At 42.7% G+C, this 27,194-nt stretch overlaps 1 protein-coding gene across 14 annotated transcripts in view; it reads left to right on the forward strand.

The window, feature by feature from the left end:
- ARMC8 (armadillo repeat containing 8) overlaps positions 1–27,194 on the forward strand; it is a 181,839-nt gene that overhangs the window by 50,035 nt on the left and 104,610 nt on the right. For all 14 annotated transcript variants that reach the window (XM_073360247.1, XM_073360250.1, XM_073360258.1 and 11 more), the window contains 2 exons: positions 16,239–16,381; positions 16,483–16,580. In XM_073360247.1, coding sequence (XP_073216348.1) covers positions 16,239–16,381; positions 16,483–16,580 — 241 coding nt within the window. The remainder of the gene's footprint in view (positions 1–16,238; positions 16,382–16,482; positions 16,581–27,194) is intronic.

The following is a 27,194-nucleotide window of genomic DNA, read 5'->3' on the forward strand; positions in this document are numbered from 1 at the left end:
ATATGCAAATTAGAGCAGCCTAATGGCTGCTGTAACTCAAGCTAGAAGACTGGAATGGCACAGAGTGGCTCCAAGGCTTTTTCAGAGATTTGGGTGTGAGTCTGTCAGTATTTCAGAGTAGTATTTCAATTGGATCTCATAATGCACGGGGGGAAATCCCTCGTTGAAAACTGAGGTGTGCCAGTTGTATACACACAATGCTAAAATTGTTTATTTTCCATCTTATATTGAAGATTTGTGCAGTCTTGAGAGTTTGATATTTTGTTGGTGTTTTATATCTAAGCTCAAATTCCTGGAAGCTAAAGTGTCATCATTATTTATTATGTATTATCTCATATGGGGAAAACCCAGGAGAAGTGGTGAATGGGGAGAGTGGTTTTCATTTTTAACATAGATTTTAAGAGGTTATTTGCCTTTTTTGTATTCTTTTCTGTAGCCATCAATGGACGTTTATAAAGTAAGCCCATTAAAATTTTAGATTTTGAATGATATAAAAAAGCAGATGCCAAATGGGAAGCTGTGGAAAAAGTTTGGTGTATTGTATTTTTGTAGCTCACCAATACAGTTTAAATTCTAAGAGAATGTGCCATCCTCTGTGTAATGAGGGAACCAGAATTTCTCCCCTTTTTTTCTTCTATTGACTGTGCTGCTATAGAAATGAAGTACTAATTTCGTCTTTTTAAAGGAAAAAAGGCATGAATTGAACATGGGGCCATCTGAATAGGAACGGGAATTAGAATAACATGTTAATCTTAAGGTATGTCTACATTTGGAGCCAGAGGTGTGATTCCCAATTTAAATAGACATATTTGCACTAGAGATCATTGAGCTAGTGGGCTAAAAATAGTAGTGCAGTGTGGTAGCATGGGCTAGCTACCTCAAATATATACCTGCCCAGACTCTGTGGGCATGTGCTTGGGATGGCTAGCCAGTGCCACTGCTTGCCACTGTCTATGCTACACTGGGTATACTAGCACTTTTAGCGCATTAACTCGAAAGCAAGCATGGGTATGTCTGCAGGAGCTAGGAATCACACCCCCAGCTCCAAGCATAGACATAGACTTATGGAATGGCTGGTGAACTAGAGCACCTCCCAGGCTGATCTAATTTATGTAGAAAAGCATACTGGCACCGAGATGGCTCCATCTTTGGGTACTCTAAGCTACCTTTGCATAAACTGCACCCTACACAAGTTTCATTGAGCTTTGTCCAAAGTCATGTTCTGATTGGCTAGTTCTGTCTGTTGACTATACTTTAGCTGTGCACAGCAGTGGCATGATCACTGAAACAAACACTCAGTCCCTGCCCTTGTATTACATAGGTGGGATGAAATATTAATGGGAGGCAAAATTAATAAGCAGTCTGTATGTGATGGTGGGGGGAGGAGTTAAGAGTAATTATGGGGAGAATAGAGGAGCTGAAGGAGTTAAGTGTCAGTTATTTACTGTCCACTCTCTGGAAAGTGACAGACTCCTCTTTCATCAGCAGTTGGCAGCTATACTATAATACTACATTTGGACTATTTATTTACATTGAGGCAACACCTAGAGACCTCATTTGAGGATCAGGAGTCCATTGTGCTAAGCACTGCACATAACAAAAGAACAGTCCATGCCCGAAAGAGCTTGGGGTCAGAGTACAACATAAAATCATAGAACTGGAAGGAACCTCGAGAGGTCATCTAGTCCAGTCCCCTGCACTCAAGGCATGACTAAATATTCTCTTCTAGACCATCCTTGACAGGTGTTTGTCCAACCTGCTTTTAAAAATCCCCAATGATGGAGATTCCACAACCTCCCTAGGCAATTTATTCCAGTGCTTAACCACTCTGATAGTTAGGAAGTTTTTCCTAATGTCCAACCTAAACCATTCTTGCTGCAATTTAAGCCCATTGCTTCTTGTCCTATCCTCAGAAGTTAACAACAATTTTTCTCCCTTCTCCTTGTAACAATCTTTTATGTAGTTGAAAACTGTTATCATGTCCCGTCTGTCGTCTCTTCTCCAGACTAAACAACCCCATTTTTTCAATCTTCCCTCACAGGTCATGTTTTCTAGACCTTTAATCTTTTTTTTTGCTCTTCTCTGACCTTTCTCCAATTTGTCCATATCTTTCCTGAAATGTGACGCCCAGAAATGGACACTATACTCCATTTGAGGCCTCATCAGTGTGGAGTAGAGCAGAAGAATTACTTTTCATGTCTTGCTTACAATGTTCCTGCTAATACATCCCAGAACGATATTTGCTTTTTTTGCAACAGTGTTATACTGTTGACTCTCATTTAGCTTGTGATCCACTGTGACCCCCAGATCCCTTTCCGCAGTACTCCTTCCTAGGCAGTCATTTCCCATTTTGTATGCGTGCAACTGATTGTTCCTTTCTAAGTGGAGTACTTTGCATTTGTCTTTATTGAATTTCAGCCTATTTACTTCAGACCATTTCTCTAGTTTGTCCAGATCATTTTGAATTGTAATCCTCTCCTCCAAAGCACTTGCAATCCCTCCCAGCTTGGTATCATCTGCAAACTTTATAAGTGTACTCTATATGCCATTATCTAAATCACTGATGAAGATATTGAACAGAACTGGATCCAGAACCGATCCCTGCGGGACCCCACTCGTTATGCTCTTCCAGCCCAGCATGACTGTGAAGCTGTAGTTGCATATCTGGTGTTCTTTATATATATATGAGTCCAAATAGTATGCAGCTGAAAGTGCAGTTTGCTTTCTGGGGGCAATGAGAAGAGTCCAAATACATCTGGGAATTGTTTGTTTGTTTTTTTTAAAGTGGGGTTGAAAATAAACACTTTTTTCTTCAATGTTATGAATATATTTCTTAACTTTCCTCCTCCTCTTTTCTCTACTGTATACCCTTTTAACTGGAACTACTTTTTATACCGGAAGGATACATTGCATAAATGGCCACAAACTCATAAAATGTATAATGAGTTACACTGACAGCAATAAGCCAAGGAAGGGTATGCATTAAATGCTATAGGTGTACTTCCCTGGGGTGAAAACGTTTGGCCTTTGACTCTGCTACAATAGATTGCTAATGCACTCACTAATGCCTTATTGGCATTCTGTGAAAAGTTGGAGACTGCTCATCTCATTAAGTTTCTTTTTGTGTGAAGATATAAAGAACGCTGATAAAACTGGGATCAGTCAATTTTAAGTTTTACTTCTAAATAATGAATTGATATTAATGAAACTTAGGGGAAAATAGTGTGAAGAGGGTGTGATGGAATTCACTAGGTGCAGCCTGGATTGTGGGACCGCTGACGCCTCTGTCCCACCAACTGGTGTTCCCTCTCACACCGTGTTGCTGTTGGCACGCTACAAACCTCTGGCAGGTAGTGCACTTACACAGATATCCACAGGCAGGGACACAAGCAACTGAATTACATGAATGCTTCTCCCAGCCACTCATGAACCACCAGTATAGAAGCTTCAGCCAATTGCCCCCAGCCTTGCACCCCAGAACTGTATCAGGTTGCCCTGGTCAGAAGCCTGAACAGTCTAAGTTCATTACCCAGTCCGTGCCCCCTCAATGTGGAAAGGACACAAACTAGGCTTCATAAACTGATCTGAGATTTCCCAAACACTTCAACCAAAACACACTGTTTTAAGTAAATTATAAAGCAGATTTATTAACTACAGAAAGATTTTTAAGTGATTATAATTAGTAAGCAGAGAAATCAGAGTTGTTTAACTACGAAAAGTAAATTCACAGTCTGAGTTTTATAAACTAAACAGGATTTGAATCAAGCAATGTCTCACTCTGATAGATGGAACAAACAGGTCACAGATCTTTAGTACACAGGATGGGACTCTTTTCCAGCCAGGGACCACCCTCTCTATTTCAGTCTTTGTTCTGTAGCAGGGCTGCTTCTCTGCCTCAGTGGGTCCTGTGCTTCCTTCTAGTGGTGGGTCAGGATAGCGTCTCATCTCTCAGAATTCCCCCCCTCTGTTTATAGTGAGTGGGGAAATTCTGTCCCCAAGTGGTCTTCCCGTTTCTGGACCTACTAGGCCCTCACTGCTTCACTGGGGCTTCTGGCCTCCTAGGTGGACGTCCAGTGAGAGGAAAAAGGGGTGTGGGGGGCCCAGTCCAACCCTCTACTCCGGGCCCCAACCCAGGGACCCTACAAGTAGCAGCCTCACAGTGCCAGTTCCCAGGAAAACTGCTAGCTTCCCTGGGTTACTTCCCCACGCCACTTGGCTTATTGTCCCCACTTTGCTTGGGCGGGGTTCCTCTTGACCCTCCTGCCAGGGGAGGGAGAGCCCCTACTCTCTGGTAGCCCTTTTGGGCATGGCAGCACCACATGAAACGCATGGCTTAGTCTCTCTCCTCTGGTGGGGTCCTTTCTTCAGGTCTTTAGAGGTAGGGTTTCTCCCCAATCTCTATACCTGTGGGGTTCTCCCCTTGTCCTTGTCAGCTTCCACACCGCTCAGCTCTCCAACACCTCGCCTTCACTCTCACAATGCCTATCACACCCCTGACTGGGGACAAGACTTTTAACCCATTCTGGCAGGTTCTTAATTGGCTCCAGGTTTCCTAATTAACCTGGAGTAACCCCTGCTCAGTTACCAGGGAAAGGGGACCTGCTTATCCTGAGGCTAATACCTTCCTTCCTGCACTCTCCTGTAGCAGTCTGGCCTGACGCTGTCACAGTCCTCTATATGTTTCTTCTAGGTGTTGAGTTGGAGTGAGATCAAGTCATGATGTCACTTACCCTCTTTTATAGTTTCTTCCAGCTTGCTGGAAAGATCTATACTTGTGATATGGGCGTACACCCCCATTGGTCAGGTATTCTCCACTGTCTACGTGCTGTCTCTGAGATGGTCGTTGGGGAGAGTGGATTCCATTCAAAGGGCCATCAGCCTATCTGGCTACTCTATTGTTGTACCTGAAAAGCTGGCTGTGGGTGTTCCCAACCTCACAACATATTTCAGTAACGCACATATAACAAAACTTCATAACCTCACATACAATGTTAACACATACACTCCAACAGGATATTAATGTTCAACAGACCAAGACGTTTAAAATGATACCTCACAAGGCATACTTTGTATGAAACATATAATAATTATATGACGTTGAATAGAGGGGTTCCAGGATGCTGCTTTGAGGTACAGTGTGTCACAGACTATTATTTTGGTCTGTGAGATCAGATCTTTGAGAATTGAAGGATTACTATCAAGTTAAATCGTAATATAGGTTTTTTATAATGTCCTTGCCTGTGTTGAAATAATAAGTGCAGAATTAAAATAAGTTTGGATGTTTTTCTAAAAACCATGCTGTAGGAATTAGTGCGGGGAAGTTCTCTGGCTTGTGCTATATGGGAGGTCAGTCTAGATTATCACAACGGTTTCTTTTGGTGTTAGAATTGATGAATCTGTGGAAATTTAAAATTGCATTCTAGGATTTTTCATGTGTATATATGGGCTTCCCCTGGATAGGATACAGGGGCCAAGAAAAATTAGCTTTTTGTGTTAACAAAATACAGATGGAGAAAGGGACAGAACTCCTTCCTCCACCCCTCCAAAAAATCTTGGTTATGTTCATAGAAGATTAGGGTTGGACGAGATCTCCGGAGGTCATCTAGTCCAACCCTCTGCTCAAAGCAGGACCAACACCAACTAAATCATCCCAGCCAGGGCTTTGTCAGGCTGGGCCTTAAAAACCTCTAACGATGGAGATTCCATCACCTCCCTAGGTAACCCATTCCAGTGCTTCACCACCCTCCTAATGAAATAGTTTTTCCTAATATCCAACCTAGACCTTCCCCACAGCATCTTGAGACCATTGGTCCTTGTTCTGTCATCTGCCACCACTGGGAACAGCCGAGCTCCATCCTCTTTGGAACCCCCCTTCAGGTAGTTGAAGGCTGCTATCAAATCCCCCCTCACTCTTCTCTTCTGCAGACTAAACAAGCCCAGTTCCTTCAGCCTCTCCTCGTAAGTCATGTGCCCCAGCCCCCTGGTCATTTTTGTTGCCCTCTGCTGAACTCTCTCCAATTTGTCCGCATCCTTTCTGTAGTGGGTGGCCCAAAACTGGATGCAATACGCCACATGTGGCCTCACCAGTTCTGAATAGAGGGGAATAATCACTTCCCTCAATCTGCTGGCAATGCTCCTACTAATGCAGCCCAATATGCCGTCAGCCTTCTTGGCAACAAGGGCTCACTGCTGACTCATATCCAGCTTCTCATCCACTGTAATCCCCAGGTCCTTTTCTGCAGAACTGCTGCTTTGCCAGTCGGTCCCCAGCCTGTAGCGGTGCATGGGATTCTTCCATCCTAAGTGAAGGACTCTGCACTTGTCCTTGTTGAACCTCATCAGATTTCTTTTGGCTCAATTCTCCAATTTGTGTAGGTCACTTTGGACCCTATTCCTACCCTCCAGTATATCTACCTCTCCCCTCAGCTTAGTGTCATCTGTGAACTAGCTGAGGGTGCAATCCACCCCATCATCCAGATCATTAATGAAGATGTTGAACAAAACCGGCCCTAGGACCAAACCCTGGGGCACTCTGCTTGATATCGGCTGCCAACTAGACATTGAGCCGTTGATCACTACCCATTGAGCCCGACAATCTAGCCAGCTTTCTGCCCACCTTATAGTCTGTTCATGCAACCCATACTTTTTTAACTTGTTGGCAAGAATACTGTGGGAGACCATATCAAAAACTTTGCTAAAGTCAAGATATATCATGTCCACTGCTTTCCCCATATCCACAGAGCCAGGTATCTCACATAGAAGGCAATCAGATTGGTCAGGCATGACTTGCTCTTGGTGAATCCATGTTGACTGTTCCTGATCACCTTCCTCTCCTCCAAATGCTTCAAAATGGTTTCCTTGAGGATCTATCTGTTCCATGATTTTTCCAGGGACTGAAGTGAGGCTGACCGATCTGTAGTTCCCTGGGTTCTCCTTCTTCCCTTTTTTAAAGATGGGCACTATATTTGCCTTTTTCCAATCGTCTGGGACCTCTACCGATTGCCACGAGTTTTCAAAGATAATGGCCAGTGGCTCTGCAGTCACATCTGCCAATTCCCTCAGCACCCTCGGATGCATTAGATCTGGACTCATGGACTTGTGCAAGTCCAGCTTTCCTAAATAGTCCTTAACCTGTTCTTTCACCATTGAGGTCTGCTCACCTCCTCCCCATACTGTGTTGCCCAGGACAGCAGTGTGGGAGCTGACCTTGTCTGTGAAGACCTAGGCAAAAAAAGCATTGAGTACTTCAGCTTTTTCCACATCATCTGTCACTAGGTTGTATTGCTTCACGAAACAAAATTGTAATGCTTCATGAAATAAAACAATAAAACATAAGTTAGCAGAACTTACAGCATAGAGCATGACTGGTTTTTCGAGTTATGTCCCTGTAGGTTCACCACTTCAGGTGTACCTGCGTCTCTGATCGGAGATTTCTGGTATCAGTGCCCACTTGACCCACACATGTACCCTACTCATCCTCATGGCCTGCAGCAAGGCTATGGGGGGTTGCTCAGGCATTCTTTTGTGGATATTCTTCATGTCACCCCTCAAAGTAAAATTGTGCTGCCTATTAATGAAGCACTTTTGTCTCCAGCCCATAATTTGTGGCAGACCCCTGCCACTCTTGTGCCTACTTGTAAACGGACAGACAGAATATATGTATCAGCCTAAAGGTTGGAATATTTCGTCTTACCCCACCTCCAGCTCTCTTGTAGTGGTTGCAGTCAACAAGAGAAGCAGTGAGACATGCTCAAGATCCATGCTTTTGGATGGGGAGGCAAAACACTTAGACCTCCTTGGCAGGAAGAGCTATTCCTATGCTGTTCTTCAGTTTCAAGCAACAAATTATTATGCCCTGATGACAAAACATGATTTCAATAACTGCAAAATTTACTCATATTGTTGATGATTTTCCACAGTACCAATCCCTCTTTTCTGAAGGCTAACTAATCACCAGAGCTTCCTTACAGGCTGTCCTCAATGGTGCTGTGGCTGTGCAATGAGCATCTTGGCTCCAGTCTTTTGGCCTCATTAGTGAAGTACAAACAACAGTAGAAGACCTCCCCTACGAAAGGCTTTATCTGTTCATTGGTGACGCTGACAGCTCATTGTTCACCCAGAAGGACAACCCTTAGGTTGCTCAGGATTTATGGACCTGGAACAAAGTAGTTTCTTAGTAAATTCCAGACAGCACAAAGATCCTGGCCATTCCAATACCATCTGGATCATACCTATTCCAGCCCTGCAGAACCTCCCAAAAAGAGATCCAGGTCTCAAAAGATAGGTCATGCCCAACGGAGACCCCCAGTTGGGCTCCAAACAACCATTTTGACAGCCTACTTGAGGGCCTCAGAAAATTCCCTCTCATGAGTCTGCTGCAAGTACCCCTCTTTCTGGGATCGCCTATCTTGATTTCTACCTGTTCGTTAGCTTATTGCCACAGACAAGTAGATTTTAGAGGTGGTCACTACTGGATACTCTGTACACTTTCAATCTATCACTCATCCCCCCTTCCCTCCTCAGGGATCCCTTTCACAGGGATCTCTTAAAGTAAATGGTTCAATCCCTTCTGCGGATGATAGAGCCAGTTCCCTCAGAATTTGCAGAAAGAGGGTTTGATTTCATATATTTTTTTGGTTCCCAAAAGAAACAGTGGTTGGCAGCTGATTCTAAACCTCTGGAACCTGAACACCATTCACAGCACTTGAGGATGGTGACACTGGCTACCATAATCCCATCCCTAAATGGGGGAATTGGTTCAGCCTCTCAGATGCGTATTTTCATATCACCATACTTCCTTCCTACAAATAATTTCTGCTCTTTGTCGTCTGCTCAGAACACAGACAATACTGTATCCTCCCCTTTGGGCTTTCCACAGCCCCATGAGTTTTTACGAAGGTCCTCTCAGTAGTTGCAGCTTACTTGCATGGAGACAGTATTGCAGTCTTCCCGACTGAATGACTAGCTTCTCAAGGGACGTTCTATAACAGTGGTCCAATCGGCAACCATCCAGGCCCTAACCTTGTTCCAATCTTTGGGCCTTCATATGAACCTGAAAAAGTCCACTTTAACACCCATTCAGAGGATTGATTTCACTGAAGTTATGCTGGACTCCTGGACTGCCAGATCCTACCTACCAGAGCACAGGTTTTCTGCCATATCTAGGCTTATTACCGCCCTACAGCTGAATCCTCTGACATCAGTAATAACTTGCTTCCAAATTGTAGGTCATTTGTCAGCTTTGGCATTTGTGACACCACACGTGAGAGTATGTCTCCAATGTCTTCTGGCTTGGCTCAAAATCCTATGTACACTGAACAAACATAGTCTGGCCTAATGAGTTTCCATATCTCCATGGGTACTGGAGTACCTCAGGTGGTGGGAGGGCCCTTGAAGGTCTGTGTGGGAGCACCATTCTCATGCCTCCCACCAGTATGAGTCATTACAATGGATGCCTCCCACTTAGGCTGGGAAGCTCACTTACAAAGTTCCACAGCACATAGCAAATGGTCTCCACAGGAAACGGTGCTTCATGTCAACATTTTAAATCTAAGAGCAGTTTATGCATGCCATTATTTTTTTCCATGACATTCATGGCCATCATGTCAGAATTAATGATAGAAGGGTAGCAATGTACTATATAAATCGACAAGGGGAAGCAAGATCCTAGTCCTTATCTATAGAATTGCTAAAACTATAGAATTGGTGCTTGGCCCACCACATAGATTTCTGCGATTTACCTATCAGGCTTCCAGAACATGACGACAGATGTTCTGAGCAGAAACTTACAGCAGGATTATGAGTGGGAGCGCAATAACCTGATCTTCCACAGGATCCTGAAAGCATGGGGCGTCCCCTTAATGGACCTCTCTGCAACCCTGACCAATAACAAATCTCCTACTCCAAAGGGGGATGTGGCCACAACTTTTTATAAGATAGCCTTCTAGTTTCCTGGCCCTATATTCTTTTCTGTGCCTATCCACCAACTCCTATAATCCTCAGGACATTAATCAGACAGAAGCAGGAGTAAGCAAGGGTCATCTTAATAGACCCATCTTGGCACAGACAAATGTGGTACTCGGATCTATCCCACTTTTCTGTATTGATACCTTGACACCTCCTGCTCAGATCAGACCCCCTGACACACAACTCGAGCACCATGAGCCGCCCCAACCATATGTCTGGACCTCATGGCAGCCTGGCTCCTCAATTCCCTAATTTAGAATCACACAGCTCTGTTGAGATCCAGTCCATACTTTTGAATAGTCGGACGCCTTTCACACGTAAGACTTACCTGCAGAAGTGGAAACACTTCCTTTTCTGGTGTTCTCATCATTCCTTATTCACTTCTGAAACTCCTCTCTCAACGATCCTTTATTACCTGTCGGAATTAAAAATATAGCGTCTGTCTATGAGTTCTTTCAAGGTGCACCTGGCAGCTATCATGGCTTTCCATTTGCCTGTCAAGGGTTTCTCAATTTTTGCTCACCCTATCATGACTAGATTCTTTAAGGGTCTATCTAACTTGTTTCCTCATGTCTGGAATCCCACAATCCATTGGGACCTTGACTTAGTCCTGAATGCCTTAAAAAACTTTCCTTTCAAACCTATGGCCCCTTGCTCGTTCCTTTATTCCTCCCTCAAGATCTCATTCCTGATAGCCATCACCGTGGCCAGAAGGGTAGAAAAATTGGACTGCGCATGGCTGACCCACCTTACACTACCTTCTGCAGTGACAAGGTCACATTACATACCCATCCTCTCTTCCTGCCAAAGGTCTTGGTAGATTGTCATATCCATCAGAATGTCCACCTATTGTAATAAGCCATAAATCCAGTGTCTGTATTAGGACCATGATTTTTAGTGTCTAGCAATTTAAGCTCCCAGGCTCATCTGTTGAAAGGGTTTTGCATGAACCCACCCCAAGGACCTTCTACAGGCTTCCCAAGATACACAAACAAGGGAACCCAGGCAGATCCATCATATCTGGCCATGGCACTCTTACTGAACCACTCACCACACAAAGGGCTGGCTTCCTCCAGGACACAACTAACTTCCTCCACAAACTCCACAATATTAACAACCTCCCTCTAAACATCATCCTCGCCATCATGGATGTCACTTCCCTATATACCACAATGACTGCATAGCTGCCCGCCTCAAATATATTTACAAGACAATGGACAACCCTCAGATATCAACCCCAAACACATTGCCAAACTCATCCACTTCATCCTCACCCATAACAGTTTTACATCCAATGACAAACACTTTGTCCAAACCATGGGACCAGCCATGGTTAGTAATGTGGCTTACCAATATGCCAACAACTTCTTCGGCCACCTGGAAGAAGAATTTCTGGACAAATGCACCACAAAATAAATGAAATGCCTGAGATATATCAAGGATATTTTAATCCTCTGGATATATGGCTTAAACTTCCTTGTAGATTTCAACAGCCACCACCTGTCCATTAAACTCTCTCTGGAACACTCCCACATGAGCATCAACTTCCTGGATACCACACTCAGCTTCAGCAATGTAACCCTACAGACAATCATATACAAGAAACCCATGGACCTCCACCTCTACCTTCATAGATTTTAGTAACCATGAAATCTGTTATCTACATCCAGGCACTCAAATACGACAGAATATGCTCTGAAGAAAAGTCCAGGATATACACCATAACTCATTTAAAACCACCTTCACCAAACAAGGACACACCACCAGAGAAGGAGATCATATCATGGAACAGGCAACCCAGATACCTTAAGAGAACCTCCTTCAATACTGAAATAAAACCCATGCTGACTGCACACCCTTAGTTGTCACTTACCAGCCCACGCTAGTTCCCATACAGGGTATCCTCAAACTACAACCCAAACTCAATGGGGGCCCCATCATGAAAGAAATCTTTCCTGAACACCTCCTGTTCTGACCTTCAAACAACTCCCACAACCTCTCTAAACTCATCAGTAAACAAGCTCCCCACAGACCAGGATGCACCATCTTAAAGTGGCACCAGACCCTGCCAGAACAGATGCAAAATCTGCAGACATATCTTCAGTGATAGAATAATCAACACCTCCCACAACACACCTTTCAAGAGCTGTGGATCCTGCACATGCTTATTACATGTGGTATACCTCATCCAGTGCACTAAATACACCAATAACTATGTGGTGAAAGCAGACAATCTCGCGAATGAACTCTCATAGGCAAATGATAAAAGATAAAAACACTGTACCAGCTATGCATAAACACATTTCACAAAGTGATCACTCTGTATCTGACCTATCATTCCTCATCCTCAAAGGAAACCTGCATAACACTTTGAAAAGATGAGCCTCGGAGTCTAAATTCATTACGTTGCTAGGCACCAAAAATCGTGGACTGAAACAGAGACACTGTATTTATGGCTTACTACAACAATCTGTAAACCACTAACCCCCCTTTCCTTTTTTTTGTCCTATGACTGCAGAGCTGTTAATGAGCCACTCTACTTTGTATAGTTCCTTACAACATGTGTGAACTATTTTTTAAACAATCTTTTCCACCTTGCATTTTGCTGTGATGCTGGGAGTTCCTTTCCCAGACCTGAAGAAGAGCTCTCTGTAAGCTTGAAAGCTTGTCTCTGTCACCAACAAATTGGTCCACCCACATGGTCTCTCAAGACAAAAAAACAAAAAGTTAAGCTAGAGTTAAGGTTGAGAGTACATATTCGAGCTCTAGCAGTAAAATTATTAAGGAATGGTGTAATTATCCCCAAAATAAGCATTACAAATCCAGGAATTTAGAGTTTAACCTTAACTTAGAAATCCAAACACACTGAGGTATCCAAACACACAGATAAGGCACCCAAACACTGCTAACTGTGCCCTGTAGTGACCACATGCATAAACAAATGTGTATTAAGGCCTTTATTAGAGTATATTAATCATCTGAAAGGTTTAAAAGTGCTCTTTGAGAGCCTCCCTCCAAAACCTATTGGCTCTGATCTTAATTTACATTGGTATAAATCAAGAGTAACTCCATTGGTTTCTGCATGAAGTTCTGTGCAGTGAAGATGAGAATGTGTTACTACATTCTTGTACACTGGAACAAATTAAAGGGTTAGGTGCCCCACAGGAACTCATGGAGGCAGTTCATTGGTTAGAAGTTTTGGGATCTCACTGCTCCCCTTATATAAGCTGTGAGTTGTGTCACAAGCCCAATGTGCTGTCTCTGGGGGAGCAGGCTGTGCTCTCAGTCTGTTTCAGCAGGCTTGACAGCTAGTCTTTTCCACTGTACTCTCTCCTCCCAGATTCCTCACCGAGTAGACTCTTGACCCCCAACTCATTAGCTGAGGCGTTGACTCAGAGCAGGAAATGCAGCTCGTTCTTTGTAATAGTGCCTACTCCCCTGACTGCAAGGGATTGGGCTTCCCCCTGCCTTGGACAAGCCTGGACCCTGGGTCTATACGGACTCCTCGTAAAGGGTGACAGTGGGCACTGCTATAGGCTGGAGATGAGGCCTGAGCTGCCCTCTGTCTGAAGCATAATCCCTGCAGGATTCAGGATGTCCGAACACTGTTGTGTGGGGTTGGGTTTAGGGATGTTCTCTGTATTTGTGAGTTTTCTGAGGGAAGACCATTGCTAGTCGCTAAAATACTTGCTATTTACCCTCCCAGCCTCCATAGTCTGATGTAGCACAGTAAATGATTTGGAAGGAGGAAGCTAGGCCTGGTCAGTGTGCGATCTCGTAAAAAGGCTCAAGTCCTGACCCACCTGGCAGTTGATACCTTCAGATATCATTCCTCCCATTTCTCTTTCCCTCTTCCTGCCTCAGGTCCCCACACCAGGAAAAGAGATTAAGCTAAAAGTCAGAATCCTCCAAGAAGGGTGTTTGTTATACTGGAGGAGAAGGAAAGTGTTGTTCTTTTTAGACTCCTCACAACAATTTACATCTGATTCATGACGCGTATGTTACTGAATAGAGCACGTCATCTTAATCCAAGAGATCTAGAAAAAGGACTACAGTAGAATCTCAAAGATACAAACACCAGAGTTATGGACTGACCAGTCAACCGGACACCAAGTGAAACTGGAAGTAACCAATCAGGCAGCAGCAGAGAACCCCCCGCCCCCCCCAAGGGGGGGGGGAAGCAAATATTGTACTGTGCCTGTATTGCATCTTGGAGATGGACACATCTGGGCTGCCTGTCCCTACCCCTGCACACGGGGTAGCCACTTACAGCAAGACCCTGGAGCTGCTAGCTCAAGGCAGCAGGAGCCAACAGAGCAGGAGCAGCGCTGGGGTCTGCACTGCTTTCACCTCTCCCCTCCCACCATGGGAGGGGGACGGGCTGTTAGCACCCCTGCCCCACCCCATAAGGGGGACATGCTGTTTATACACACACACCCCCGTAAGGACGGGGACAAACTTGCAAACTCATACCGGTGCTGAGTAGGGAGCTCAGCTACTGTTGAAACCTGGCCTGGAGAGTCAGTTGCTGGATCTGGAGCCCAAATTGCACTTTGTTCAGAGTTACAAATATCTGAGAGTTATGGACAAACTCCATTCCCAATGTGTCCGTAATGCTGAGGTTCTACTGTATGTATGCTCCATAGACCTCAGAGAGCCATTTTTCTGTGTCCCCAGTTCATCCTTCCTACTTTAGACACTTGAGGTTTGTAGTGAGGGAGGCTTAAGTTCAGTAAGTGAACCTTCTCCTTCAATCCCATGAGATGTCTCCAAAATATTAGCAGGTGCTGATTTTTCTTCTGCTGAGGAGAGAGTATCCACATATTTCTCCAGGCAGTGGGTCTCTTCATTTGATAGCAGTGCAGATAAAAGGGGGTTCAGGTCTCTCTCTCTCTCTCTGGTCCATCAGCATAGATTTGTGATTATCTGGAAAAACAGCTGCTTATTTCCATCACAAGAATCCATCTCGACAAAGTTATCCTGCTCGTGGACTACAGAGAAACAAAGGTTTGGTATAGACCCAGTACTTCATCTAGCAAGCCCTTCTTTTCTCAGGCTTGATAGTATCCTGGTGAGTTGCAATCTTGAGGCCTTTCCTCTCAGATCTTTTCTTTTATAGTGTGGGTTCTCCTCCCGGTATCTCTGCTCAATTAGGTCACTCCCACCATTGCAAATTTGTCTCTGAGATGGTGGAACGTTCCAGAAACCTGGTCTAGGGAAACCTCTCCTCAAGATCCCAATTCATCTGGATCACAGCAGACACCTGTCTGACCAGCTAGGGATGTGTGCATGGATTATTTTTTTGACTCAGTTCCTATGCTTATATGAGAGGAGCAGTTGGGCCCCAAACGTCTCACTATTGACCTGCTTTAATGAGAGCTGATGGGGGTGGGTTACTCAATATTCTATTCCAGATTGATAGATTGTCTCTTAACAGGGAATCTATTTACAGGCATGGTCAAGATTGTCTGTTTGTCAGTGATCGTGTCTGTTCATGTAAAGATGGGGCATCAGGACACTGATTTAAACTAAATAAAATTTTCAAAATTCTCTCTCTCTCAAATTTTGGATTGTACCAGTATCTAGTAGGAAGTTTTCTAGGATGTCAATCATTACTGTGCTCTTATCTTTCTAGAAGGTTCAGAATATGGTATCTTTCTGTAATAATGAGAAGTCTAACATATACAGTAATACTTATTGTAAAAATACCTGTGTGACTGTTGTAGGATGTTTGTTGTATCCTCTTTCAATTCCGTCATTCCCTCCAGTAGGAACAGTATCCTTTTTACATGGCAGGCTGCACTTGAACTCGATGCTGTGATGCTATGGTTTTCTTCAGTCTGAATATTTCTCTGTAAATACAGTACACTTTCTTATTTATTCAGATGGCCTGGGGACATCTAGAAGTTTCAGATAACTAGGCATTTGGATGAACAGAGTGCTGTTTTGAGCTGCAGTCTCACTAATATAGAAATATGGGGAATGAAGGGAGTAATGTTGATATTTGCTTAATATTTTGCACTTTAAGTTTATTAAAACACCCAAATTGTATTAAAACCACTGTGTACATAATTCTGAATTTTTCTGAGCTGCTATACAAATACTAAGCCATTAATTAGTGCCAGCAGGCACTAACAGGTTGACTGAGAATTTATTAGCAGGTGATTGGTTAACATAGGGCTACATATGGGGCACACTGGGATTTGGATAACTAGGATTTTTGGGTAAAGGGCATTTGGATAACTGGAATTATTCTGTAATTCCATTTACAGGTTGCTGTATTTGCTTCAGCAAGAAACCTCCAGCACGGAACTGAGAACTGAATGTGCAGTAGTGCTAGGAAGCCTTGCGATGGGTACAGAAAACAATGTCAAATCTCTACTAGACTGCCATATTATCCCAGCCTTATTGCAAGGTATCTTGGCTTTCATTTAATGCAATATACTTTGGTAACTATTTCTACAACACTTGTGTTTTAAATAAGCAAAAAGAATGAAACTATATGTATATTCACAGGATTGCTGTCACCAGAACTGAAGTTTATTGAAGCTTGCCTCCGATGTCTTCGTACTATTTTCACCAGCCCAGTAACTCCAGAGGAACTATTGTACACAGTAAGTTTTAGGCAATGTATCTTTGCTCTTGTATATAATTTCTGTTCCTGCAATGCAGCCGTATTATGTGTGTGTGCTGATGATGTCATCTGTTTGTGATAATATTTAGGTATGGTGCTACTAACACTATTAATATTTCACTCATTGGCATCAGGAGTCCAGATATCCTGACCCTGCGAACATTAATTTTTTGGCAATGGGAGATCCTGACTACTGATGCCACTTGTACACCAAATAACTGAAAATTCTAGCGCTGTGGCCTATTGTATATAGAAGATGTGAGAATACAGATGGTTTGGTTTAATTCAAGTATCATTTAAGAGGGGAAAAAAATCCCATGGTATCACAGAATTATAATAGTTAGAACTGGAAAAGACCTACTAAGGTCTAATAAATCATGCAGGCAATACAGCATTTTCTTCTAACCTAAATTTTTAGTGCATTATTCAGTTTTAAATATTTCAGGTAGCTTCCATCATTTAGCTTGGAAGATCCTCACTGTCAAGATATTTTCATCTTATAGTTAACCTGTATTGTCACTTCCTTAGTTTGTTAAAAAGGGCAAAATTTGTCTGGCATAATCTTTCTTTCTGGCTCATGCATCATCACCAGCAATAATCTATCTTGAGTCTCATGTGCCAGGCTAAATTAGCAGGGCTTTCAGTTAAAGAGGGAAAAAAACCCTCTTGTTTGTACACTGAGTGAATTCAATATGGCATTTGAGAGAAAATGAACATGGACCCCGTACAGTGTCATTTTTACAGACACTTTTCAGTGCTGACCCACACCGTAAGCTCACGGTATACATGCAACACTCTGCATCTAAGCAGTCAGGAACCAGACTTGGACTAAAAAGCATTCAGGCCAAAATTTTTAAATGCTTGCACTGCTAACATTGCAGGATGGGTGGCTAAAATATGGTGTTTAGATACCCTGAGATCCATTGCATTGTCATTGTGTGCTGGGCTTCTGCAAGAGTGCTTGGAGTCTTCAGGTGGGAGCTGGGAATAAAAGGGTGATGAAAGGCATGGTCCTTAATTGAATTTTCAGAAGCACTGAGACCGCCTCCTATACATCCAAACAAGTATTGCTGCTCTATCTTGCCAGAAGCATTGAGATGCATCCATATGGAAGTGCTGTTTGGTTTAACATCAATGACGATGAGACTTAGGGCATGTCTACACTTACCTCCAGAGCGATCGGTCCAGCAGGGTCTAGTGAAGACGTGATAAATAGACTGCCGAGCGCTCTCCCGTCTACTCCAGTACTCCACTGGAGCGAGAGGCGCAGCCAGAGTCGACGGGGGAGTGTCAGCAGTCGACTTACTGAAGTGAAGACACCGCGATGAGTAGATCTAAGTACGTCGACTTCAGCTACGTTATTCAGGTAGCTGAAGTTGCGTAACTTAGATTGATTACACCCCCCCCCCCCCCCCCCCCCAGTGTAGACCAGGCCGTACAGATTTTCTCAGTTCATGCAGCACATTTTTATTTTTATTGCAGGCACATTCCAAACATTGTAGGAAATCATCACCGGATAGTTTTCTTGTTCCTTAAGTGTGATGGGTTTTCTATACAGTGTACATACATTTCATGATGGTTTCGATAAATTTTACTCCCCATATGTGATGCCATGAAACACCTCCTGAAAGTAACAGCCAGGCATAGCCAGTTACTGACATCGGTGAAATCCTCGTCCCATCATTTAGAGGCCCAGTCCATCTCTCATTAAGGTCAGTAGCAAGACTCCAATGGGAGGTGGATAGGTACTAGGTACACCACACAAAAGCATCCATCACTGCTTTTCATTGCAAATTTATCTTTAGCAGGCCAACACCTTGTCAATTCAATCAGCAACTGACTAAAAATGTTGCCTACAGCGGCAGAACACTCTGCCCACTGTAGAGCCTTATGGCCCTGCAAAGAGTGCTGGAGATTCCACATGTGTGGATATCAGGCTTCTTAGTGGCAGTAATTTGGTATCTTTTATTAATGAGATTAGAAGTTTGGCTGATGAAGGTAATAGTGTTGATGTAATAGACTTCTGTAAGGCCTTTCAGTTGGTACAGCATGATATTGTGAGTAAAAAACTAGGGCTGTCAAACGATTAAAACAATTAATTGTGATTAATCATGAGATAAAAGAAGTGATCAATTGCCATTTTAATTTCACTGTTAAGCAATAATAGAATACCATTTATTTAAATATTTTTGAATGTTTTTTACATTTTCAAATATATTGATTTCAATTACAACACAGAATACAAAGTGTACAGTGCTCACTTTATATTTTTTTACAAATATTTTTACTGTAAAAAAGATAAACAAAAGAAATAGTATTTTTCAGTTCACCTTATACAAGTTCTGTAGTGCAGTCTCTTTACCATGAAAGCGCAATTTTCAAATGTAGAATTATTTGTTTTAGATAACTGCATTCAAAAACAAAACAATGTAAAACTTTAGCACCTACAAGTCCACTCAGTCCTCCTTCTTGTTCAGCCAATTGCTAAGATAAACAAATTTGTTTATATTTACGGGAGATAATGCTGCCTCCTTCTTTACGTCACCTGAAAGTGATGATAGGCATTCGATGGCACTGTTGTAGCTGGTATTGCAAGATATTTATATGCCAAATATGCTAAACGCCATCAGTAAAAACCAGTCACAACACGGGCTTGCCTACTGAGGGACAGGTTCCAGGCAATTAGAGAAAGCATAACTCACATCATCAACAATCCTTATGTATTGGTGAGGACTTACCTATCCCTCCTTGGCCACATGGTTTTGCATACATATGTGACCACTTTCACTTTCGACTCCATCTTTGCTGCCTCCAGATGTGACTCCAAACAGTTTACTCGCCCAAACATCACGCCATAGACCTCATGCTGAGAGTCCCTGCTCTCATCCCTTCAGATAGACCCACATCACGTATTCATAGGGATTCCCTTCCTCTCCTCCCCGGAAAAGGCGATCATCGTCGACACATGTCAGACAATATGACCACTGTTTTCTACAGCAACAAACTGGGATAGGGGGGTCACAAGATCGACCGCTCTATACACAGAAACAGTCAGTCTCTGGAATTGATGCATCACTCATCAGACCCTCTTGTGCTTGCGGACTTGCTCTATTTTATGATCGACCATGAGTGGGAACTTCATGGTTTGGTAGTGATATCTTCACCCAATGTGGGATTCCAATCAGAGACCTCTTTGCCTCGCATATAAATAGGAAATGCACCATGTACTGCTCCAAGGGAGGTCTCGGCCATCACTTTCAGGGCAATGATCTCCTATTCTCCTGGTCAGACCAAATCAGCTATGCTTTCCCTCCTTTACTGTTCTTCGGGTACTGCACAAGATCCAATGAGATGGAGCAACGGTCATTCTGATCGCCCCCAGCTGGTCCAGACAGTTCTGGTTTCCAATCTCCATTTCATGTAAACCTGTCCACCAATTCCTATCCACACATTCCCTGATTTGCTGACACAGTGCAACAGCGAGATCAGGCATCCCAATCCACAGGCGCTGCTGCACCTGAGAGCATGGTATTTGAATGGGTATCTGCATTAGAACGGATCTGTTCTTCAACTGTGCAAGACATCCTCTCCAGCAGCAGGGAGGAATCCACCAGGTGCTGTTACTGGAGCAAGTGGAAGCGCTTTGCCTCCTTGACCCAACAAAATCGGAGTTTCACCGGAATCAGCAGGGATCCCCCTCTTCCTAGACTGTGTGCTATTCCTGAAGGCATCGGGTCTCTCCATCAACTCTCTGAAAGTCCATTTGGCGGTAATTAGCACATTCCCGTGGGGTCACTCTGTCTTTACACACCTGCTAACTGCTAGCTTTTGGAAGGGTCTCATCAGAACCTTCCCACCCCAGCCCATCACACCCCAATGGGACCTGAAACTAGTTCTAGCTATGCTAATGAAAAAAAATAACCATTTGAACTGTTAACATTGTGCTCTATGTCCCTTCTTTCTATGAAAGTCTCCTTCCTTGTTGGTATTACTTTCGTGAGAAGGGTTGGCAAACTTGGAGCTATGATAGCAGATCTGCCTTTCACAATTTTCCACAAAAGATAGTCTCACTGAGCCTGCATCCCAAATTCTTACCAAAGGTAATCTCCCAGTTTCACATCAATCAATCCATTCACTTAACTGTTTTCTTCCTGAAGCCCCACACACCTACAGAGGAACACAAATTCCATTCTCCGCATGACCATTTCATCCTCATCCTCACACCCTTTTCCAGCTTAGGTACTGCTTGTTAATCATCCTCAGTGGAATACAGTAGGGCCCATTACTTGAAGAAGAAGAAGAGGTTGTTCCCCATTATGTAGCTGTGCATTTGATTTTTTTTTTCCCTTCCTTAATGTAGTACTTTCCACCTGTCTATTGAATTTCATCTTGCTGATTTCTGACCAATTCTCTAGTTTATTAAGGTAATTTTAAATTCTAATTCTATCTTCCAAAATGTTTGCAACCCCTCCCAGCATGATGTAATCTGCATATTTTATAAGCATACTCTCAGTTCCATTCTCTGTCATTACTTAAAATATTGAACAGTATCGGACCAGAGACAAATCCCTCCAGGACTCCAGTTGATACGTCTTCCCACTTTGACAGCGAGCCATCGATAACTACCCTTTAAGTATAGTTTTTCAACAAGCTGTGCCCTTATCTTATAACAATTCCATCTAGACCACATTTCCCTAGTTTCATTTTGACAGTTTCATGTGGAACTGGATCAAAAGCTATATTAAAATCAACATACATCATGTCTACTGCTTCCCCTTGTCTACCAAGCCACTAACCTTGTCAAAGAAGGAAATTAGATTGGCTGGCATGATTTTTTCTTCACAAATCAATGTTGGCTATTACCTATCAACCTGATAATCCTCTAGGTGCTTACAAGTTGATTGTTTAATCATTTGTTCCGGTATCTTTCCACGTATCAAAGTGAGGTTGACTAGTCTACAATTCTTCAGGTCCTGTTTGTTCCCCCTTTTAAAGATAGGTACTATGTTTCCCTTCTCCAGACCTTTGGGACCTCACCCATCCTGCAGAAGCTTTCAAAGATAATCGCTAATGGTTCTGAAATTGCTTTCAGGTAGCCCTTTTAGTACCATAGGGTAAACCTTGTTAGGACCCGCTGACTTGAATTCATCAAACTTACTTAAATATTCTTTAACCTGTGTTTTTCCCTATTTTGTCCTGCATTCCTCTCCCCTGTTAATATTAATTGTGTTAAGCATCTGGTTGCCATTAACTTTTGTAGTGAAGACTGAAGCAAAATAGGCACTAGCTACATCAGCCAATATCCTTCATGCCTCATAATCAGGGTTGGGACCAGGGAGGAGCACAGAGATTGTACTAGAAGACAAGCTCCCTTTGGTCGTGGATACAGGCAGAATCTGCACACTCACGCTTCTGGACCTCTTTGCAGCCTTGTGACACAGTGCACCACAAAGTATTGGTATTGCTAACACATTACATAGCAGGAGTAGATGGCCCCGCACTACAATCATTCCTCTCCAGCATAACTCAAGTGATGATGAGTAACTGCTCCTCCTCTCTGAAGGCCCTCACTTGCAGGGATCCATACCATCCCTGCTTCTCTACAATATTTGCATGAGACCAGTGTCAGAGATAGTGAGATACTGTGATTTTGGCTGCAAACGGGATGCCAATGGCAGTCAGTTCTATATCTCATTCTCAACTGGTACAGCCACCGCTACTGCTAATGAATCTGAATACCTACAGGACATCAGCTCTTGGATGAAGACCAGTTGGCTCAGCTGAACCCAGGCAAGATCTAAGTGGTACTGGTTGCGAAGGGGGAACTCTGAAGAACTGGCCAAGACATTGTCCCTGCCTTCCATCGAATGCATACATCCTAAATTCAAGGTGGTATGATGCCTCAGTGCCCTTTCTGACTCCTTGCTAAGCTTGGATGACCAAGTAGCATTAGTCTCCAAAAATGCCTTCTTTCACCCCAACTGGTAAGGGAAACTCCTTTGCTTCTTCTTCGAGGAGTACCCGCTCATAATGATCCATGCATTTGTCATCTCTAGGTGGGGTTGCTGTAACTTGTTGTATCTAAAGCTAAATGTGAAGATGATGCACCAGCTCCAGCTGGTATAGAATTCAACTGCCCACTTTCTCAATGGCTCAGGCTGTTACAAGCACATCAGGTTTCTGTTTGTGTCCCTCCACTGGTTCCCAGTCATATTTGATCCTAATTTTCAAAGCAGTTAATGGATCAGTTCCCAGCTACATCAAAGACTGAATTTTGATCTATGAAACACTGCGACATCTTGTGTCTTGTGGCACAACTCAGGAAAGAGATCTTGGAGTCATTGTGGATAGTTCTCTGAAAATATCCACTCAATGTGCAGCGGCAGTCAAAAAAGCGAACAGAAAGCTGGGAATAATTCAGAAAGGGATAGATAATAGGACAGAAAATACCATGTTGCCTCTATATATAAATCCATGGTACGCCCACATCTTGAATACTGTGTGAAGATGTGGTCACCTCATCTCAGAAAAGATGTATTGGAATTGGAAAAGGTTCAGAAAAGGGCAACAAAAATGATTAGGGGTATAGAACAGCTTCCTTATGAGGAGAGATTAATAAGACTTGGATTTTTCAGCTTGGAAAAGAGACGGCTAAGGGGAGATATGATTGAGGTCTATAAAATCATGACTGGTGTAGAGAAAGTAGATAAGGAAGCGTTTACTACTTCTCGTAACACAAGAACTAGGGGTCACCAAATGAAATTAATAGGCAGCAGGTTTAAAACAAGCAAAAGAAAGTATTTCTTCACACAACGCAGTCAACCTGTGGAACTCCTTGCCAGAGGATGCTGTGAAGGCCAAGACCATACCAAGGTTAAAAAAAGAACTAGATAAATTCATGGAGCATAGGTCCATCAATGGCTATTAGCCAGGATAGGCAGGAATGGTGTCCCTAGCCTCTGTTTGCCAGAAGCTGGGAATGAGCGACAGGGGATGGATCACTTGATGATTACCTGTTGTGTTCATTCCCTCTGGGGCACCTGGCACTGTCCACTGTCGGAAGACAGGATACTGGGCTAGATGGACCATTGGTCTGATTCAGTATGGCCATTCTTATGTTCTTATCCTGGGACGAACGCAGCTACAACAATACTGTATACATATAATGAACAGAAACAATCAGTTCAAGTCCCAGACTACAGATATCTCCTTTTGTTTAATTAAATCAGTTTTAAATGCAAAAACATTTTGATAAACTTATTTCTTTTCTTGTGTATCCAGCACATTTAAGATATTCTTATTTAACTATTTTTTAAATGCTCTTTTTGTGCATTTTTAATTGAATTCCAATTTCCATCCAGATACAACTTGACACAAATATGAGTTAAAAATTAATCATCTAGTAAATAGGAAATACATCATTCATCATTTTCTAGAACAATAAAAATGTAAATTAAACACTGTAATTGCTTAAATGTGTTTATAGATAACAGTGTATCCTCCTGGCTAGCAAAAAAAAAAAGTAGCAGACTTAATGTAAAGGCTGTATTTAGTTGCAGATCAACCAATGAAAATCAGTATTCTGTTGGGAGAATAACTAAAAAGTACATATACAAAACAAGTTTGAAATCAGTGATTGAAATCAAAGTTTCCTGCTTGCAGATTGATTAAAATCTGATTTTAAATCAGAGCACTCTATTGTACTGTAGCATATAGCTACAAGAACCTGTATATTACTGACATAGTGGAATAGTATATATATTATTTGATTTTTTTTTTAAAATTTAATTTAATAGGAAATTGTATTTTTTAAAAGAAATTAACAAAATTAACCAATTTGATTTGTGATGCTGAATTTCATAGCAAAAGTTTTTAGTCTTGGTTGATTTTAGTATGTGGCCCATTTTTGGCAGGGCTATATTAGTATCCTATCATTGAATCCTATACATTCAGTGGTACTCAACCTGTTTACCATTGTGGGGCGCATATGCAGCTCCCTGTGTTATGTGGGTCTCATCCACACAATATATATATATTACCTGTATGGCCCTGAGGATGTCACATGGGCTGCAGCTGTGTGCTGATTGGGCCATAGGTTGAGAACTGCTGAACTACCTGTTCCCACAAGGTGGGTGAGGTAATATCTTTTATTGGAACAACTTCAGTTGGTGAGAGAGACAAGCTTTTGAGCTTACGCACAATTTTTCAGATCTGGGAAACTTACTGAGAGCTAGTTTACACTAGAAGCTCTACAGTGGCACGGTTGCACCGATGCAGCTGCACCACTGTAGCACATCTGGTGAAGATGCCTTATGCCGACCGAAGAGAGTTCTCCTGTCAGCATAATAAAACTACTTCTGCGGGAGGCGGTAACTATATCAGCAGGAGAAGCTTATTCACACCCCTGAGCGACATAAATTATACTGACCTAAGTAGTAGTGTGTACAAGTCCTCAGTGTCACAGCTAAATACAAGATGGAACAGATTGTTTAGCATAAGTAGTTAACACATATTTCAAGGGACCGTTCAAGGTGAAGTGGCCCATTAACATCCCTCCAGTCATAGGGAGGAAAGAAAGAGTAGAGGGAAGCAGCTGATGGGGATTGTTAGTGGGTTACAGATTGTTGTAATAAACCATAAATCCAGTCTCTCTGTTCAGTCCATTATTTTTAAGTGTCTAGCAAAGTTATGAATTTAAGCTCCCAGGCTCAACTTTTGAAAGTGTTTCTTTTGGGGATGAGGAATGATAGGTCAGATATTGATCGCTTTGTGAGAAGTGTTCACCCACAGGTGATGTGTTATTTTTGTATTTTATCATTTTCCTGTGTGAGTTAATTTGAGAGCTCAGAGATTGTCTGGTTTCACCCATACAATTGCTTTTGGGGCATTCAGTGCACTGAATGAGGTACACCACATGTTGTGATAGGCATGTGTAGGGCCCAGGAATCTTGCAAGGTGTTGGGGGGTGTTTAACTTTGCAGTAGTAGAGCTATGTCTGCAGGTTTTGTGTCTGTTGTCTGACAGGGTCTGGTGCCACTTGGAGTTAGTGACTGGTCTGTGGAGAGTTTGCTTCTGATGATGAGATTGGAAAGGTTGGGGGTTGTTTGAAGGTTAGAAGGGAGGATTCAGGAAAGATTTATTTCACCTTGAATAGTCTCTGGGAATATGTGTTAACTACTTATGCTAGACAATCTGTTTAATTTTGTATTTAGCTGTGACACTCTGAGTAAGGCCATATCTACCTACGTAGATTATGTCGATCTAACTTACATCATCGTACAGCCACTGAAATTATTAAATAGCTTGTGTGTGTGCATGCTTGGCTCTTTATGTCGGCGGTGCATATCCTCATCAGGAGCACCTGTGTCGACTGTATTGTAAGTGTGGGACATTGTGGGACACCTCCTGAAAGCGAGTAACAGTCAATGTAAGCAGTGCAGTGTATATAGACGCTGCATCGAACTAATTACATCGACAGTGACTCTATGCTACTTGGGGAGGTGGTGCTCAGTCACCGTAGAGAGGCACTTACATTGTTGGGAGCCAAATTTAAGTGAAGACACTTCCACGGCTAGGTCGACGCAAGGCAGCTTATGTCCACCTTATCGTGCAGTGTAGACCAGGGCTAAGTTTTGCAGACCTGAAGGAAGCTCTGCATAAACTCAGGTTTCAGAGTAACAGCCGTGTTAGTCTGTATTCGCAAAAAGAAAAGGAGTACTTGTGGCACCTTAGAGACTAACCAATTTATTAGAGCATAAGCTTTCGTGAGCTACAGCTCACTTCATCGGATGCATCTGAGGAAGTGAGCTGTAGCTCACGAAAGCTTATGCTCTAATAAATTGGTTAGTCTCTAAGGTGCCACAAGTACTCCTTTTCTTTCTGCATAAACTCGAAATCTCTCTCTCTCTCTCCATCAGAAGTTTGTCTAATAAAAGATATTTCCTCACCCACCTTGTTTCCATAATATCCTAGGACCAACACAGTTACAACAATTCTGCATACAAATTCCCAAAACTCATTTCAGCACTTATGGGTTTATAATATGAGGATTTGTTTTTCCCTTTGAGAACCCTGCCAAGGTAGCTGTCTATATTTATTGGTATTTTTTCCTGCGGTGGGTCTATCAAGACAGTGGGTATTGATATCCCACTTTTCAGCTGATGGAGTGAGAACATCAAAAAAAATTGAAGATATAAGGGCTGGTTCTGGCTGAGCAACCCAGTTTACTTCCTGTCTCCCGCAGAAACATCAGCCTTTTCTAGTTAGGCTTTTAACTTAATTTGTTTTTCACTTCTGTCACTTTTTAAAATGAGCCAGTTGCATCCCTACATGGGATGTCAAGGGTTTGAGTTAATTTCTTCTTGTCTCCGCTTTGGAGCTCTGTGTGAAGAACATCCAACCCATGATGAATCTTCTGTTGCTCCTTCTTATAGCTTAATAGATTCCAAGGCCATAAGGGACCATTGTGATGATCTAGTCTGATCTCCTGAATAACACAGGTCATAGAACTTCCCCAAAATAATTCCTGGAGCAGATCTTTTAGAAAAACATCCAGTCTTGATCTAAAATTTGCCAGTGATTGAGAATCCACCAC

Source organism: Lepidochelys kempii, chromosome 9 (genome assembly GCF_965140265.1).
Source record: "Lepidochelys kempii isolate rLepKem1 chromosome 9, rLepKem1.hap2, whole genome shotgun sequence".
NCBI lineage: Eukaryota > Metazoa > Chordata > Testudines > Cheloniidae > Lepidochelys > Lepidochelys kempii.